The sequence below is a fragment of the Cervus canadensis genome, chromosome 31, assembly GCF_019320065.1.
Source record: "Cervus canadensis isolate Bull #8, Minnesota chromosome 31, ASM1932006v1, whole genome shotgun sequence".
In the NCBI taxonomy this organism is placed as follows: domain Eukaryota; kingdom Metazoa; phylum Chordata; class Mammalia; order Artiodactyla; family Cervidae; genus Cervus; species Cervus canadensis.
The window spans coordinates 39,538,742-39,556,807 of NC_057416.1; the positions used below are offsets into that span (position 1 = coordinate 39,538,742).

The 18,066-nt window shown below is 46.8% G+C and overlaps 1 protein-coding gene and 1 long non-coding RNA gene across 2 annotated transcripts in view; one reads left to right on the plus strand and one right to left on the minus strand.

Annotated features, from left to right (window-relative positions):
• NR1D2 (nuclear receptor subfamily 1 group D member 2) overlaps nucleotides 1-5,487 on the minus strand; it is a 28,713-nt gene extending 23,226 nt beyond the window's left edge. Inside the window, exon 1 of the mRNA XM_043454248.1 lies at nucleotides 5,347-5,487. Coding sequence (XP_043310183.1) covers nucleotides 5,347-5,362 — 16 coding nt within the window. The 5' untranslated portion in view covers nucleotides 5,363-5,487. The remainder of the gene's footprint in view (nucleotides 1-5,346) is intronic.
• A 239-nt stretch (nucleotides 5,488-5,726) lies between these two features.
• Nucleotides 5,727-15,306, plus strand: LOC122432371. The gene is made up of 3 exons (XR_006266808.1): nucleotides 5,727-5,816; nucleotides 6,580-6,649; nucleotides 15,018-15,306. It is a non-coding gene; the product is annotated as an uncharacterized LOC122432371 (long non-coding RNA).
• The last annotated feature ends 2,760 nt before the right edge of the window (nucleotides 15,307-18,066 follow it).

The following is an 18,066-nucleotide window of genomic DNA, read 5'->3' on the forward strand; positions in this document are numbered from 1 at the left end:
TACATCTTTCGCCTTTTAGAATGGCTACACTACAATTAGTAAATTCAAGCACAAATTAGCCCATAATTTTCAAGGCTGATCTTCTCACTAACTGCCTGACTATCCCTAACATACTGTGAATCCAAAGAAAAATGATTTCAACCTTGAAGTCTCTCAAATGTCATGTTGCTAGGTAAAATCACCAGTTTTCATAAAATTTCAGAGATTTGAAGATCACATTAGAAATCCCAGGTGGTAGTAACTGATATTTTTTTTGTATTTATCTCCACTGAGAATAGGATACAAAGAAAAAGATTATCCTTAGTCCTCAATTAAATCCCCAAAAGAAGCTCTCACAGCCATTTATCTTTTCTAAAGGACTACTTTAGGTAGTGGGAGACTTCCCTAGTGGCTCAGGGGTAAAGAATCTGCCTGCCAATGCAGGAGACATGGGTTCAATCCCTGGGTCAGGAAGATCCCCTGGAGAAGGAAATGGCAACCCACTCCAGTGTTCCTGCCTCAGAAATCCCATGGACAGGGGAACCTGGTGAGTTACAGTCCCTGGGATCGCAAAAAGGTCAGTCATGACTTAGAGACTAAACTACTACTTTAGGTAGCAAATTCACTAACATCTCAAGAGGATAAGGTCAGGAAGTTAGACCTCTCCAGCGCCAGGATTTCAGTCAGCTATTTACATCCGCAAGTTCTTCTGAGTGGAGATCTGGGTTATTCTGATGGCTTGAGAAGTGTTTTAAAGTTGACTGGGCAATGAAAGGTATTAATTACTCAAAACATACCTTCCTTTGCAAAAGTTCCAAAATCAAACCCAAGAAAAATTACTAACAATAATAAAAAAATTATTACTTAATCAGTTCACTTAAGATCCAACTCCTGTCTTTAGGGAATTAATAATCATTTACAACCAGCAATTGTGCCAGGAACCATGGAACCAAAGATGACCCATCAAGGAGCAGCTACATTCTCTAAGCAAGACCTTCAACACTGATGTAGTTGTCTTAGCATCAACCAGACATCATGCTACCAACCGATGATTAGCGACCCAAGAAGGTTAAAATTTAATTTCCTAGAAGGTAAGATGTACATCTAGCAGTTCCTCAACCCGATGAAGAAGGGAAGTGAAGACTACAAGTCAGCAAGAATGCTGAAAATAAGGACTTCCCTGGAAGTCCAGTAGTCGAGAACCCACCTGCCAATTCAGGGGATACGGGTTCTATCCCCGGTCCGGGAAGAATCTACTTGTCACAGAGTAATGAAGCCCGTGTGCCATAACTACTAAGCCCATGCACCGCAATCAACAGTAACTCCCACTCGCCACAACTGGAAAAAGTTCATGCGGAAGCAAGAAAAACATAGCCTGGCCAAAAATAAATAAAATGTCGAGAATAAAATGACACAATTTCACACCACGTTTAATCCTCATAAGAATCCTATACAATTAACTTCCATTATTCCAGTCTACAGAAGAGGAGCTCAGAGAGGTTAATACAGCTACCAAGTGGCAGGGCCAGGGTTGAATATCAATTCCAGAGCAGACTATTATCTCCTACTGAGAAGTCCTCTGCATGCAAGTCACTTTCAATTTCTCTAAACCTGAGTCAACTTCTATTAATAGAAAATGGGGATATCTGCCAGTTAGTATAAGATTGAAATGAAATGATGTTCATAAAAGGGAACTATTAAAATAAGTGCCTTTTTACAGAGAGAGTTTTTAACGAAAATGCAAGAAAGGTAAAATCCCTGAACCAGCAAGTCCCAACACCTTCAAAAACAGGCAGAATATACTTCTCAGATGCCTCAAGCTAAAATTAGCTGAGGCTGAGTTGTCTCTATTTTTAGTTGAAAAGGATCCTGGAGTTGGGCCAGGTTCCCAGGCTCGGGCTTACCCAGTGGTCAGTTTCAGACAATCCAGAAGTCAACATCCAACTCTGTACTGCTGGGAAGCACTCGCTGTCCTCACACAGCCTGGGCTTTTCTTACCCGGATTCCAGGCTGGCCCATCATCACTGCCACCCCACTCCCCAGCACCCTGGAAAATACATGCTTGAGATCACGTCATGACTGGACTTTTTTTTGCCTTGTGACTTAGAACAAAACATGTTTACTCAAGAAGCTTTATGAGTTTTCTCATTTTAAAAGCAGGTTTTCAATAACTTCTACTCACGGTATGACCGAGTGGACCTAACGAAGCCCTAAACTTCCGGTTGGGTCCCACTGTCAGGGCTCTGGAGAGCAAGATGGTGCCCTCCCTAGAGCACTTCACAGACCATGGGGGAGACAGCTCTGTCAACCTTTCATTCCAACACAACGTGAGCCACACTTCACACAGAATACGGAGAGCACAGGGCACTACAGAAGCCATGGATCAGGAGCTAAGGTAACAGACAACATGCGGGGGTTTTAAAGAATGTGAAAGTGATCAAATGATATACCACATAAGAGACTATTTAAGAAAACAAAAACAAATAGGTCTTATTTTGAAAAACAGAGTTCTTGTCTCCAAGTAAATGGCTGGAAAGGTGGGGAGGGGACAAGAGTAATCTAGACCCTGGAGGGAAAAACCCTATGGAGCAGCAACAAGATTAAAAAAGAGGAATGATGAAAGTGGGAGGCTCTGCTGACCCTTATACCATGCAAACTGTGGGCACCTACTCAGTGTCCCCTCACCCCCAAAGAGGCAAGACCCCCAAGCCTCGCGGGCACCTTTAGGAGTGACGTAGGCTTCAACCCCAACTGTGACTACAGCACAATCATCAGTTTGTGCTCCCCAAGGGGATTTCTCGGACCTGCCCCTAAGGGTAAGTTATGGAACTTAGACCCTCGCCTTCGACAGTGACAACAGCACCTTCCTTGACAGCGTTAAGGGGAGGCACAAAATAGTAACACATGTGCAGGGCCCATATATAACACGCAAATGCTCCACAGATACTGGTGATTATTATTTTACCATCATTATCCCAGGAGAGTTGGATCCCAATAATTCAAACAAATCTAACCCTCCCTATCCATTCTTTGTCCTTCAATTCTCAATCTGTCATGTGGACCCAGATTTCTCTGCAGGTTCTTATTTCCAGGCCACCTTCTGAATTCCTCAACTCCATTGTCTAGTCAGGCACCTTCCTTCTTCACTTCAAATTCTTCCCATTATCTTACTGTTTCTCTCTCCAAGTAAGTATGCAGTTACCTTTACAGTAAAAACATCAAGTAGAATGGTATTTAAAGAACTTTAATCAAAATCTCTGACAAAAATGAATCGAGTCAATTTCCACAGCTTCACTATTTCTCCTCTGTATTTGTCACAGAAAGGGTCACACAATGAGTCATGATATATAGGGCAGTTACACCAAAAGGTCACTGGGTGAATATGTATTGACTAATAAAATGGTATCAACCCAAAGGGAGGGGCTGGAGGCCTGCCACCAGCACTGAATTTGGCCTCACCCTGGGCAAGTTAAATGTGAAGGAAACGAAAGGGAATGCTTATTTAAGTTCCCTCAGACAGAGGGATGGCAGAAACACTATACCGGATAACAGCTTGAACCTGTAGCCAAATGGAAAAAGAGAAAATTTAAGAAAGATAATTGCAAGTTCCTACAGTTCAGGTCAAACAATTATCTGCAAGGGATGAACAATTATTCACAAGGGATGAAACTTAACTTCAAAACAGTTCACATGAAAAGGGTCTAGCTGACTGCAAGGTTACTGTGAGTCAGCAAAGCAGTATGCCACAAAAGCCCAACCTGCCAGACAGCTCATTTACAGCAGTCATTAACCGTTCAACAACTTCCACCTCTGGATGCCACATGCCAAAGGGCAACAAGGATGATGATCAGGGGGCAAAAAAAAAAAAACCACGGAGCAAGGACCAAGGGATGTGAACTGGATATGGAAGGGGGGTTGGGGGAGTCAGCAATCCTCCCAAGAAAACGTTACAGTTTGTAATCACATCGTAAAATCAAAATTAAGATCAGTGATAACGTTCCAGGAAGGTTCAAATCTGAGAAAAACTTTCTAACCTTATCCGATCTCAAAACTAGAATTCATTCATGCTGAGGTAGAGGAGGATGAATTTCGTAATCTCAAAATCCCCAGCAAGTAAAAGTTTTACTTTTTTTTCCATAACAGAGTTGCTCAAATTCTTAAACTATCCTCAAGGTTATGTAGGCCCACAGGTAATTAAAAGACATTATTATTTACTGTTGGTGGAAAGTTCACAATTTGTTACCAGGGGCACGGCTTTTCGAACATAATCACTGGCTGCTTCTGCAGCCTCACTGGATTCAAGCAAAGGGCTCTCCCTTTGGGGGCCGGGGGCAGAAAAAAGGGCAGAAGGGACCCTAATATTGCTCCCTAGTGGGGAAGCAACGGGAAACGGGACAAGAAAAGGATTAATAAGGTCATATCTGTTATCATGGGAATTCCCAGGCTGTCCAGCGGTTAGGGCTGTCACTGACCGGGTTCCAACCCTGGTTAAGAAACTAAGATCCCCAGCCCTCAGGGTGAAATCTGTTATCGGATTCAGGAAAGATCAGCAACCTGGGGGTCACTGGGGGTCACCGGGCGGGAACGGCCAGGGTGAGGCTCCCGGCCCGCAGGCGCCGCGGGCATATTCTTCACTGGAGGTGTTTCACAAGGTAGACCGCGACCCCAGGAGGTCGTTGAAACGGTGAGGGTTCTTCTTTGTTGTGGAGACGAAACAGCGGCACCCACGGCGAGCCGTCCCCAGGCGACGCCGGAGGGTCCCGCGTCGGGGAAGCCCCGCGCCAGCCCCCGGGGCCCCCTCGGTGCCCGCCTTTTCCGTTCCGCCCCGGCCGAGGGCACTGCGGCGTCCGCGCCCTCCCGGCCTGCAGCCCCGCGGGTCCCCGGGGCGCGCACGCGCCGCCTCCCCTGAGCTAGCGACCCCGCGGGCGAGGGGCGGCCACGTCAGAACCCGAGGGCGCGGGGGCGGGGCCTCCCGCCCGCGCGCGCCCGCCCCCAGGGGCCCCCGCGGCCCGCGAATGTGGGTCACGGAGCCGCGCGGCCTCACGTGTCCCCGCCCGCCGCCGCCGCCCCGGCGCCCATTATGTAATGCCGCGTCACGCGCCCGCTCAACCAACCGGCGGCCGCGCGCCGCCGAACGTAAACACAGCGCGCACGTGGCTCGCGCGGCCGGGCCATGTGAGGGGGGGCCGGGCCGCCGCGCTGCGGCGCTGCGGGCGGCCGGGAGGGCGGCCCGGGGGGCGCCGAGCGTCGGGGTCCGGGGGGGCTCCCCCGCGCCGCCGCCGTGAGGGGGCCCCGCCACCGCACCCGCCCGCCCGCTGGCCGGCCCCGCGCGCCCGCCGCCGCGCCCCCCGCCCTGTCGGCTCTTACCCGCATTCACCTCCATGGTGCCCTCGGGGAGGCCCGAGGCCGCCCGTCCGCAGAGCGGGCAGCGCCCCCGCCGCTACCTCAGCGCCGCGCCGCCCCGGGCCGCCGCCGGCGGTGGTCGCGGGGCGCCCTCATGGGCGGGGCGCGCGGGGGCCCGCAGCCGGGCCCCGGGGCCGGAAAGCGGGCTCGGGGAGAGCGCGCGGCAGCGGGCGGCGCTCCTCGCGGGCCCCGACAACAAAGCGGCGGCGCGGCGGCTTCCTGCAGCCAGCGCACCGCGGCGGCGAGGGCGGCTGACGGGAGGGCAGCAGCGACCATGTGACCCGCGCACACACCCTCCCCCGCCCGCGGCCGGCCGCTGCGGCGACTCCGCCCTCCCGTCCGCCCCGCCCGCCGCCGGCGCCCGCGGCCACCGCGCCTCCGGGTTTCCTGCCCGGCCGGGGGTGCCCAACCCTGTACCCCGCCACTCGCCCCCGGTGAGTCCGCGGGTCACCTCCGATGGTTACCTAGCACCCCCCCACCCTACCTGGTGACTCTTCGGGTCACCCCCGATGGTGACCTAGGACCGCCCTCCCTCCCACCTAGTGACACCTCAGGTCACCTCCCAAGGCGACTTAGCACCCCCCCCCCACCTAGTGAGTCCTCGGGTCACCCCCGATGGTGACCTAGGACCACCCCCCCACCTAGTGAGTCCTCGGGTCACCCCCGATGGTGACCTAGGACCCCTCCCCCCACCTAGTGAGTCCTCGGGTCACCCCCGATGGTTACCTAGGACCCCCTCCCCCCCGCACCCAGTGACTCCGCGGGTCACCTCCCATGGTGACCTAGGACACCCCCCCCCACACCTAGTGAGTCCTCGGGTCACCCACGATGGTTACCTAGGACCCCCTCCCCCCGCACCCAGTGACTCCGCGGGTCACCTCCCATGGTGACCTAGGGACATCCCCCTCCCCCCGCTCCCTGCCACCCGGTGACTCCGCGGGTCACCTCCGATGGTCACCTAGTGCCGCGGGGTGGCGCGGGGCAGACCCGCTTTTCAGGATCAGGGCTGGGCTGACTGCTGACCGCCTCAGGGGTCGGCGCTCCCACAGACAGCTCTGCCGGAATCTCTTTCCTCTGCACCGCTCGGTGACTTCATCCTGTCCAAGAGCTCAGACACATCTGTGTTCTCAGTCTGAGCTTCAGGCGCTTGCATCCAGTAGCCCGTTTGATTACGCCACCTTGATGTCCTTTTGGCAGCTCAAGTTTCAGGTGTAAACAGGCGCCGCTCAAAAGGAAGAAACTGGAAATACATGACCTGTGTGCTGAGGTATGAGGAGGGAAGTGTGTTGATGTCCGCAATTGAAATGAATTGCAAAAGTAAGGGAACTCCTTGGTGGCCCAGTGGCTGAGACACTGGGCTCCCAATGTAGGAGACCCAGGTTCGATCCCTGGTCGGGGAAATAAATCCCGCATGGCGCAGCTAAAGATCCCATGTGCTGCAACTAAGACCCAGGGCAGCCTAAATAAATATTTTTAATAAAAAATAAAATGTTTTTAAAGTAAGGTGGGCTGAAGAACATGGATAGAAATACAGTAAGATGGCCCTTGTAGATGTCATATGTGGGTATTCACAACTGGTAAAAGTCTTCCACAGTTGCTCTTTGAAAATTTTCAGTGTACAGTGTTGAGGGAACTGTAATGTGTGAGAAGACATCGCTTCTCCCTCCACCACCCCATGAGCACACACACCACCCCATCTTAATCTTCACATTTTGGTAAATTTGCCAGTTCCTGAAGCCAACAAGTCAAGTTTCTCTTTTCTCTCCCTGTCCCTCTGTCTCTCTTACCACCTTTTATACCTCTATTCAATCCATTAAGAAATCTGAGCTATTCTGTTGCCCATTGCTGTTTAGTGGATAAATCATGTCGCTAAGTCATGTCCAGCACTTTGCAACCCCATGGACTGTAACCCACCAGGCTCCTCTGTCTATGGGATTCTTCAGGCCAGAATACCAGAGTGGGTTGCCATTCCCTTCTCCAGGGGATCTTCCCTACCCAGGGATCAAACTCCTGTCTCCTGCATTGGCAGGCAGATTCATTACCAGTGAACCACCTGGAAAGCCCTCTGTGGTATTCTACCTTCAGTTTTAATACTTCTCACCATCAGCATGGATATTAATCTGCATCAAACCATCATCTCTTGCCTGGGCTACTGTAATAGTTCCCTAACAGAGGAACAACTCCTGTATCCACCTACAACCACTTCTCCCCAGTTGGAGTGTTATTTTTTTATGTAAATGAGATCTAAGTACTCTGCTCAGAACCCTTCAATAGCTTCCTATTGCTTTTTTTTTTTTTTTAATCCAGTGCCTTAAGCTGCCCTGCAAAGCCCTGCACAAACTCTGAGCCCCCTCCCCAGCACTCTACACAGCTCTCTAAACAATGGGGTCCTCTTTCCTTCCCTACCTCAGGGCTTTATCACCCTCTGATGCTGGAGCAAGACTTCTCTAGGCTACATTTTATAGCTTGCTTGTTCATTTTCTGTATCAACCACCATCTGCTTCTGCATGGGTAAAATTAAGCTGACCCAAACAGTGCAGAAGGCAGAAATCACAGAGAAGACACCACTCTGAAAAGGCCCTGCTGTATGGTTCCCTCAGTGTCCTCCAGGCACCAGTTCCAGGACCTCTGTTGTTGTTTTTGTTTCCCTGAGTCGTGTCTGACTCTGTGACCCCATAGACTGTAGCCCGCCAGGCTCCTCTGTCCATGGGATTCTCCAGGCAAGAATACTGGAGCAGGTTGTCATGCCCTCCTCCAGGGGATCTTCCTGACCCAGGGATTGAACCAGCATCTCTTATGTCTCCTGCATTGGCAGGTGGATTCTTCACCTCTAGTGGGAACCCTAATATAAGCTGTGGACTTTGGATGTGTCAGCAGAGGTTCACCAGTGGTAACGAATGTACCCCTCTGCTGTGGGATGTTGGTCGTGGGGAAGGATGTGTGTGTGTCAGGGGACAGAACGTCTATGGGAACTCTGTACTCGTCATTCAACGTCGCTGTGAACCTGCAACTGCTCTAAAAGGTAGAGTATATTTTGAAGAGAGAGAGGGGGATGAATGAAGAAAGCGGTGGTGACATCCATACACGATCATGTGTCGAACAGATAGCTGGTGAGAAGTCGCTGTGCATCAGGGAGGCCCGCCTGGTGCTCTGTGATGATCAGAGGGCGGGGTGCAGGAGGGGAGGGAAGCTCAACAGGGAGGATGGCTGATGGGGGTTGCTGCAGGCAGAAACCAGCATAACCCTGTAAAGCAATTGTCCTCCAGTTAAAACAAAACAATGATAGAGAAGATGCTGCCAGTTAAGTTGGAAAAGAAGAATGGAAATAGACTCTCTCTTCCACGATAATGCCTATGAAATAAAATCTGTTATCTTCAAGCCTTCCATCTCTTAAAGGTCGCCTCCATCCTGTGCGGCTTGCTGGTTAACTGTCAGAGCCTGCAAAGCTATAGATGGCCCTGGTCGGTCACGGCCACACCACTGGCCCCTGGAGTCGTGTGGGGCCCCTCAGAGCCAGAGGAGGGGCGCAGCGGCGCCAGCGGGGACGGGCCCCAGAGTTCCAGAGCTGCCGCGGAGACCGCCTTTTGCTGCTGTCCTTCTAAGGAGCCTCTGTTTTTAACCCTATGGAGTCTGTGACTCAGTCCACAGGAATTCCCAGACTATTCAGAGTGGGTTTCTACCTACTCCTCCTTTCTCTTTCATCTGATAAAAATAATCACTTTCTTGAACGAAGTGACTTGTGTCTTCAAACATCATCTGTTAAAAGATGCAGATTTCCTGAGAAAATCACCTCATCAACCCTTATATTCCACTCACACTGCGGCCCTGGGGAACTGCACACAGGACCATTCAGTCTGGATTCAGATAAAGGAGTGGGGAGCCTAAATCGGGCTTCCCTGGAGGCTCCGTGGTAAAGAACCCACCTGTCAAAGCTGGAGATGCAGGTTCGATCCCTCAGTAAGGAAGATCCCCTGGAGAAGGAAATGGCAACCCTCTCCAGTATTCTTGCCTGGAGAATCCCATGGACAGAGGGGTCTGGCTGACTACAGTCCATGGGGTTGCAGAGTCAGTCACGACTTAGTGACTAAACAGCAACAAGCCTAACATTAGAGTCCTCTGATCCCAAACTCAGTACAGCAGGCCAAGCAGGGCCCTTCCTGTGAGGACCTGGGTGCAGGAGAGACAGGAGGAGACAGGGAAAGGAAACAAGATGAAGTCTCCTAATAGTTAAGGCCAATTAGAAATGTCTAGTGTTTTTCCTCATTTTCAACTGTTCTAATGAACCCTGCTGGCTCCCAACACCTCAGTAACTCTCCACCTTAGCTTTGCCTTCTCTGTGCCCTAGGTCAGCAGCTCTCAAACATTTTCATCTCAGAACCCCGTAGTATGTGTTAGTCGCTCAGTCGTGTCCGACTCTTTGTGACCCGTGGACTATGGCCCACCAGGATCCTTGTCCGTGGGATTCTCCAGGCAAGCACACTGGAGTGGGTTGCCATTTCTTCTACACTCTTAAATTATTGAAAACAACAGAGCACTTTTTCATGGACTATATTTGTCCTATCCACCTATTAGAAATGAAAACAGAGAAATGTTTAAAACACAAACACACACAGCATGTAAGTCACAGAACAGCGACATCATGAGATATCAACAGACAGCTTTGGCGGTTTCCTCTGCTCACAGCAAATTGCAATTGCTATTCAACCTCATGATAGCTGTGATGTAATTTCTTGAGGCCTTTATTTTTCTTTACTGCTCTGGTCACAGCACTGACTTCTAGAGTCATCACTGAATCATGCCTCTATTGTAAACAAAAATTTTTCTATACTTATTTTTTAACTAGAAGCATAAGTTTATTATATGATACATAAATAATAAACATTTCAATTTAATGACCAATGATGATTTACATAGGTTTTAGTTCAGTTCAGTCGCTCAGTTGTGTCCATCTCTTTGCGGACCCCATGGACTGCAGCATACCAGGCTTCCCTGTCCATCACCAACTCCCAGAGTTTACTCAAACTCGTGTCCATTGAGTTGGTGATGCCACCCAACCATCTCATCCTCTGTCATCCCCTTCTCCTCCCACCTTCAATCTTTCCCAGCATCAGGATTTTTTCCAATGAGTCAGTTCTTCGCATCAGGTGGCTAAAGTATTGGAGTTTCAGCTTCAGCATTAGTCCTTCCAATGAATATTCAGGACTGATTCCCTTTAGGATGGACTGGTTGGATCTCCTTGCAATCCAAGGGACTCAAGAATCTTCTCCAACACCACAGTTCAAAAGCATCAATTCTTTGGTGCTCAGCTTTCTTTATAGTCCAACTCTCACATCCATACATGACCACTGGAAAAACCATAGCCTTGACTAGACGGACCTTTGTTGGCAAAGTAATGTCTCTGCTTTTGAATATGCTGTCTAGGTTGGTCATAACTTTTCTTCCAAGGAGTAAGCATCTTTTTATTTCATGGCTACAGTCACCATCTGCAGTGATTTTGGAGCCCCCAAAAATAAAGTCTGCCACTGTTTCCACTGTTTCCCCATCTATTTCCCATGAAGTGATGGGACCAGATGCCATGATCTTTGTTTTCTGAATGTTGACCTTTAAGCCAACTTTTTCACTCTCCTCTTTCACTTTCAACAAGAGGCTCTTTAGTTCTTTTTCACTTTCTGCCATAAGGGTAGAGTCATCTGCATATCTGAGGTTTATTGATATTTCTCCCAGCAATCTTGATTCCAGCTTGTGCTTCTTCCAGTCCAGCGTTTCTCATGATGTACTCTGCATATAAGTTAAATAAGCAGGGTGACATTATACAGCCTTGATGTACTCCTTTTCCTGTTTAGAACCGGTCTGTTGTTCCATGTCCAGTTCTAACTGGTGCTTCCTGACCTGCATACGGCTTTCTCTAGAGGCAGGTCAGGTGGTCTGGTATTCCCATCTCTTTCAGAATTTTCCAGTTTATTGTGATCCACATAGTCAAAGGCTTTGGCATAGTCAATAAAGCAGAAATAGATGTTTTTCTGGAACTCTCTTGCTTTTTCTATGATCCAGGGAATGTTGGCAATTTGATCTCTGGTTCCTCTGCCTTTTCTAAAACCAGCTTGAACATCTGGAAGTTCACGGTTCACGTATTGTTGAAGCCTGGCTTGGAGAATTTTGAGCATTACTAGGTATCATCACTAGGTAAATCATGTCTTCTCATTTTGTATCTTCATAAAATATTCAGTTAAACACATTACAATATTACATCTGTGCATAGAAAAAAATCACTCAAGCTGAATTAATCCATTGACACCAAGATGAGTGAAGTGTTTATGCACAATCCTAGAAATGAGGTGCATACCTAACACACTCCAATACAGTAACAGTATCTTATGAGATGCAATAAAGCAAGATACAGTCTACCAAAACAGTCAAGTTTGTGTTGAACAGAGAAGTACTCTACGCTGTTCAAGTTTTTAAATTTAAGTTAGTTAAGATAAAATATAAAATTCAGTCCCTCAGTGTCACTAGCTATGTTTCAAGGGTCAAAAGCCACATGTAATTCATGGTATAACCATATCCCTCATTACAGTTTTAGAAACTTTCTTATTCTTCCTGAGTCAGTGTGAGGAATTATTATTCTAGGAATTTGTCTATGATGTTTGCTTTCAAATTTATTTAGGTTTTCAAATGTAAAGTTGTTCAATTATTTATTATCTTTTAAACCTCCATCAATTTTGTAGTTTCTCATTCTTAATTTTGTTTATTTGTGCTTCCCCCCCCACCCCCGCCCCGAATTAGTCCCACTAGAAGCGTATCTACTTAACTGGTTTTTTCAAAGGCTCGATTTGGGGCTTTATTGATTCACTATATAGTATTTGTCTTCCGTTCTACTCTGATTTCTGCTCTTTGTTTTGGTTGCCCTCCTTCTGTTCTATTTTCATCTGCTTTTTCTAACTTCTTAGTTTGGACGTGTATCTTGTTAGAGGCATCCCAGATGGCTCTATGAGTAAAGAATGCCCCTGAAATTCAGGAGATTCAGGAGACGCTGGTTTGATTCCTGGGTCAGGAAGATCCCCTGGAGCAGGGCATACATCTTATTAAGTTTGCTTTGGTTGGCCAGAGCCTGTCTTTCCTGCTGGTGGCTAAGGACCCCCCCACACACACACACTGATAATGCTTTAATTCATCCTTTCCTCCTCCAGGGAGTGTGCTGGTTGCTCCCTCAGTGTAAGAAAGCCTCTTGGAACTTAGTGATTTTAAACGGAGCAATCACTTCATGACCTTGGATGGCTCCTGTGGGTCAGGACTTGCAGGGAGCACCTCCTGGCTGGGCGTTTCCGGCTCAGGGTCTGTCATTCATGACAGTCAGACAGTAGGCAGGGCCTGAGGCCCAACCCAGCCTCTCTCTTGGGGTGTTACTGGCCATCCCGCCCGTCGGGCCGCTCAGGGCTCTAGCACAAGTGCTTCAGAGAACAGGGCAGAAGGTACATCACCTGTTCTGTCTGAGCCTCAGAAGTCATGCGGCACCAATTTTGCTGCATTTTTAGTTACAAAGGAAGTCAGGAGCACACTCAGATTTGAAGGACCAGCACACACACTTCACCTCTTCATAAGAGGACCATCAAGGTCCTGTTGTGAGTAGCATGTGGGATGGAAGCTATTGTGCAGCTATCGTCACTCAAACTGGGAACAGCGACACACACAGTCCACCTTGACTTGAGGACCATGTTCCAAGTGTCATCTTTAAGACACTGTACTTCTCAAGATGAACATTTCCACAACCTCTGCCTGGCGGCATTTTCTAAGGCTCAGTGTAAAGAGAAAGGAATGAATCAGGTAACACGTGGGCATGGAAAGACTCCCACTCCAAATAATGGCTCAGTTTTTGAGGTTAGATCCCACATGACACAACGAAGACCCCGTATGCCACAACTGAGATCCGACACAGTCAAATAAGTAAGTAAATATTTAACAAAATAATGTCTGATGGTATTGGAATGGGAGAGCTCCCTCAGAGAAGAATCTGGTAGGAAGAGTGTGATCCACACATAATGGGTGTAATCTATACAACATTACAGAAAAATCCAAGACCATCCTCAACAGAAGTCATCTGGCCAAGAGACCTCATTGAACACAGTCGGAAAATATCTAATGCTATCTGGATACCCTAGTTGAATTTTGTTAAGTACTCCACTGATTTAATAACACACTAAACAGATTTTTTAAAAATAAGAAAAAGTTGCATGATAGTTCAATAAATAAAAATGCCCAATCATCTTCAGTACTCTCTATCATAGTTTGAAAAGAAAAAAACCTACAGTAAGGGAGCAGGAGAGGGATGAATTGGGAGTTCGGGGTTAGTAGATATGAACTTTTACATACAGAATGGATAAACAACAAGGTCCTACTGTATAGCACAGGGAACTGTATTCAATATCCCGTGATAATCATCATGGAACAGAGGATAAAAAAGTACATATGTATAAAACTGTGCCACTTTGCAGTACAGCACACAGGAGCACAACATTGTAAATCAACTACACTTCAGTAAAAAATAAATTAAAAATAACAGAAAAATAACCTACAATATTTTTTCCTGGGGTAGGGGTGAAGAAAGCAAAAACATCAGGTACAAAATATAGCTCTAGGTCTTCCCTGGTGGTTCGGTGGTGAAGAATTCACCTGCTAATGCAGGAGACACAGGTTTGATCCCTGATCTGAGAAGATCCCGCATGCTGCAGAGCAACTAAACCTATGCGCCTCAACTACTGAGCCTGCCCTCTAGAGCCCGAGAACTACAACTACTGGGCCCGCCTGGCCGCCAGGAAGAACTGCAGCACCCCACCCCCTCTCCAGTTACTGGATCAGGGGCCACGTGCTAACAAGGGCTCCCAGTGACTCACGAGCTCAGTGAAGCTGGGGAAGCTGGCCCTCTGCTACAGGAAGCAAAGATTTTGCAGCAGAAGCGCTCTCCGTAGGGATGGGATAGGCAGCCTTCTAAGATAGTCCCTGGTGATCCCCGCCTCCTGGTATTTACCCCCTTGTGTAATCCAACCTTCCTGTCCAGTACTGTGAACTGGATGGAGTGACTTGCTTCTAAAAATAGAATACCGTGGGAATTCCCTGGAGGTCCAGTGGCTAAGACTTCTTCCAATGCAGGGGGTGTGGGTTTAATCCTTGGTTGGGGAGTGAAGATCCTTCATGCCTCACACCCCAAAGAACAGAAACATGACACAGAGACAGTGCTGTAACAGATTTAATAAGGCCTTTTAAAATGGCCCACATTAAAAAAGAATCTTAAAAAAAAAATAAAAATAGAATAGGGAGAAGGGATAAGTTGGGAATTTGGAGTTAACATACAAACACTACTATATAAAAAATAGATAGCCAACCTACTATATATAGCACAGGAAACTCTGCTCAATATTCTGTAATAACCAAAATGGGGAAAAAAAACTTAAAAAAGAGTAGACACATGTATATGTGTAACTGACTCACTTTGTCGTACACCTGAAACTAACACAGCATTGTAAATCAACTGTACTTCACTGCAAAATAAAAAGAATAGAATACGACAAAGTGATGGATGCCGCTGCTGAGATTCTGTCTTGCAAGACTGAACGTATCTTCCTCACACTCTCTCTTTCCAGCTCTTCTTACCCGCTCACCCCAATCAGTGGTTAGCTATGTTAGGAGCTGCCCTATGGAGAGACTCCTGTGGTTAAGAACTTGCTGGCCAAACAACAACCAGCAAGGAACTGGATCCTGCCAACAAGCAGTGCGTGAGGTCAGAGCGGATCCTTCCCCCAGCTGTGCCTGGAGATGACTTCAGCCACACCCAGCACCTTGATTGCAGCCGGTGGAGACCCTGATGCAGAGAACCCGGCTAAGCTGCATGCAGATGTCTGACTCACAGGAATGTGAGATAATAAATGTCATTTAAGCTGGTAAGTCTTAGGGTAATTGGCTACTCAGCAGCTGATGACTGATTAATAAAGGGGGCAATCAGCAGATCAGGACACTGAAAATTCGTACATGTTCAAATTCCCCTAACGTCACAGGGACCTAACAGACCTGTAGATAAATAAACACCACCCCGTAGAGCCAACAGGCTTCCCAGGTGGCGCTAGTGGTAAAGAACCCGCCTGCCAATCCAGGAGACGTAAGAGACTGTGGTCCGATCCCTGGGTTGAGAAGATCCCCCAGAGAAGGAAATGGCAACCCACTCCAGTATTCTTGCCTGGAGAATCCCATGGACAGAGGAGCCTGGCGGGCTGCAGTCCATGGGGTTGCACAGAGTCAGACACGACTGAGCGCACACACTGTGAGCAGTGGAACCAACAGCTGGGGATTTCCAAAGGAAATCTTTGAGTCCACGGTGAATATGAAACTGAAAACAATGGGATTGGTTCAACCTTTACATAAGTGAAGCAGTAGGTCCCACCCAGGTCCCACCCTCCAGTGAGGCTTTATAACAATCAGTGCCGCTCCCTAGAGCTTCCCAACACACACACACACACACACACACACATACACACGTCCAATCAGCTTTCTAACGCTTCACTCAGATATAAACAGAGAACAGTGGATCACCAGACTTTTGAGGGAAGAGGCTACCATATGGAAAGGAAATAGAAACTAAGAACAATACAAGAAGCAAGAAAAGCACTCTTTATTATAGGAGAGAGAAGAGAAGATAGAGCACCCATGAACTAGGATGCTACAAAAAAGAAACACAGAAAAAGCAAGAATTATTGAGTAATAAAGACAATATATAAAAATTTATTGGAAAAATTAGAAAGCAAAGAACCAGTTATGCAGAACAGAAATTTTTTAAAAAATGGACATTACAAGCAGTTTTTTTAAAAACGTAAAGATTAATCCAGGAGGGCCTTCTCTGGCTGTCCAGTGGTTGAGACTTCACTTTCCAGTGCAAGAGTTTTGTCTCTGGTTGGGGAGCCAAGATCCCACATGCCTAGCAGCCAAAAGACCAAGACATGAAACAGAGCAATATTGTAACAAATTAAATACAGACTTTAAAAATAGTCCACATCGTTTGGCAGAAATCAACACAATACTATAAAGGAATTATCCTGCAATTTAAATCAACACAATACTGTAAAGGAATTATCCTGCAATTTTAAAAAAAATCTTAAAAAAAGATTAATCCAGGAGATGTAGTAGGAGTTCTGGAAAGAAAATGATCAAAGAAATAATTCCAGAGAATTTTCCTGGAATTACATGAGTTTCCAGATTAGAATACTCACAGATTTGCTGCACAGGTAATAAAAAAAAAAATTAACTTCAAGGCACATCATGGTGAAATTTCAAAACATCAGAGACAAAGAAAGAATAATAAAAAACACCCAGAAAGAAAGATCAAATCACATGCAATATGATCACATAGAAATCAGACTATTATGAGACTTCTCAACAGTGGCAGTGAATGCCTGAGGAATGCCTTCCAATTTTTGAAATAAAAATACTTTACCGCAAAACCCAACTGAACCATCAGTCACATGCAAGGGTAGGATAAAGATAATTTAAGACAGATAAATTTTCCCAAAACTCCCTTTCTAGACATCTTCTCTAGAAGGTCACTAAGGTGATGTAACGTAGATTAGGAGGATGGAGGGAAGAGGAGTGTGTTATGTGTGTGTTGGGCTGGGGGGAGGAGAAGACCCAGACGTGCCAAGGTACAGGAGGAGGAGATGTGTGTGACAGAGAAGTGTTATTTATTTAATTCTCCTCTTTACAGAAACAAAACATAACAAACCTGTACAAACTTTTTGGCCAATTCAATAGAAAGTCAATAGATAATGCCTGAAACTTGTGAGTAAAAGAAATAGCATTACAAGGGTATCATTTAGAAATACTAAGGAGATACTGAAAGGCTGAAAGCTGGGGACTGAAGGATGGGGAGGATAGGGCAGGGTACTCCTGTTATTTATCATAAGCCGGGTAGGGCCATGTGATTTCTTAAAATAGGTGAATTCATTAGTTTGATGAAAATAAAAGTTGCTTTGAAAACAAGAACTTTCGTTAGCAGATGTAAACTATTATACACTATTATAATATTTACATGTATATTATATACATGTAAACCCACACGCCTGAGTGGGTGGACAACAGGTCCCACTGGACAGCACAGGGAACTCTGTCCAGTGTCTTAAGATGGACCATAATGGAGAAGAGTATGAAAAAGGGTAAATATGTGTGTATGCCTGAGTCACTTTGCTATACAGCAGTAATTAACACAACACTGTGAATCAGCTACGCTTCAGTTAAAACGAACTGACGAAAAACTGTCCAATTCCCCTTCAACACCACAGTCTTCCAAGGTAATCGCTAAATAATACAGACGTCTGAATTATTAGATGTTTGAGTTGCTTTTTCACTGTTTGCATTTATGGTCAGGGTATCACTGGTGAAAATCAGTCTCTTTCTTCCAAATTGAAAGAATAAAGAAGCCGTGGCACTAAACTCCATTTCTGATACTCAATACTAGCGAAATTATTCTAAAAATAGAAAAATCTTTATGTGAAATGATATATAGCACTGTTTATATATTACTGGATAGTAATGCCAACAAAGGTCCATATAGTCAAAGCTATGGCTTTCCCAGTAGTCATGTATGGATGTGAGAGTTGGACCATAAAGAAGGCTGAGTGCCAAAGAATTGATGCTTTTGAACTGCAG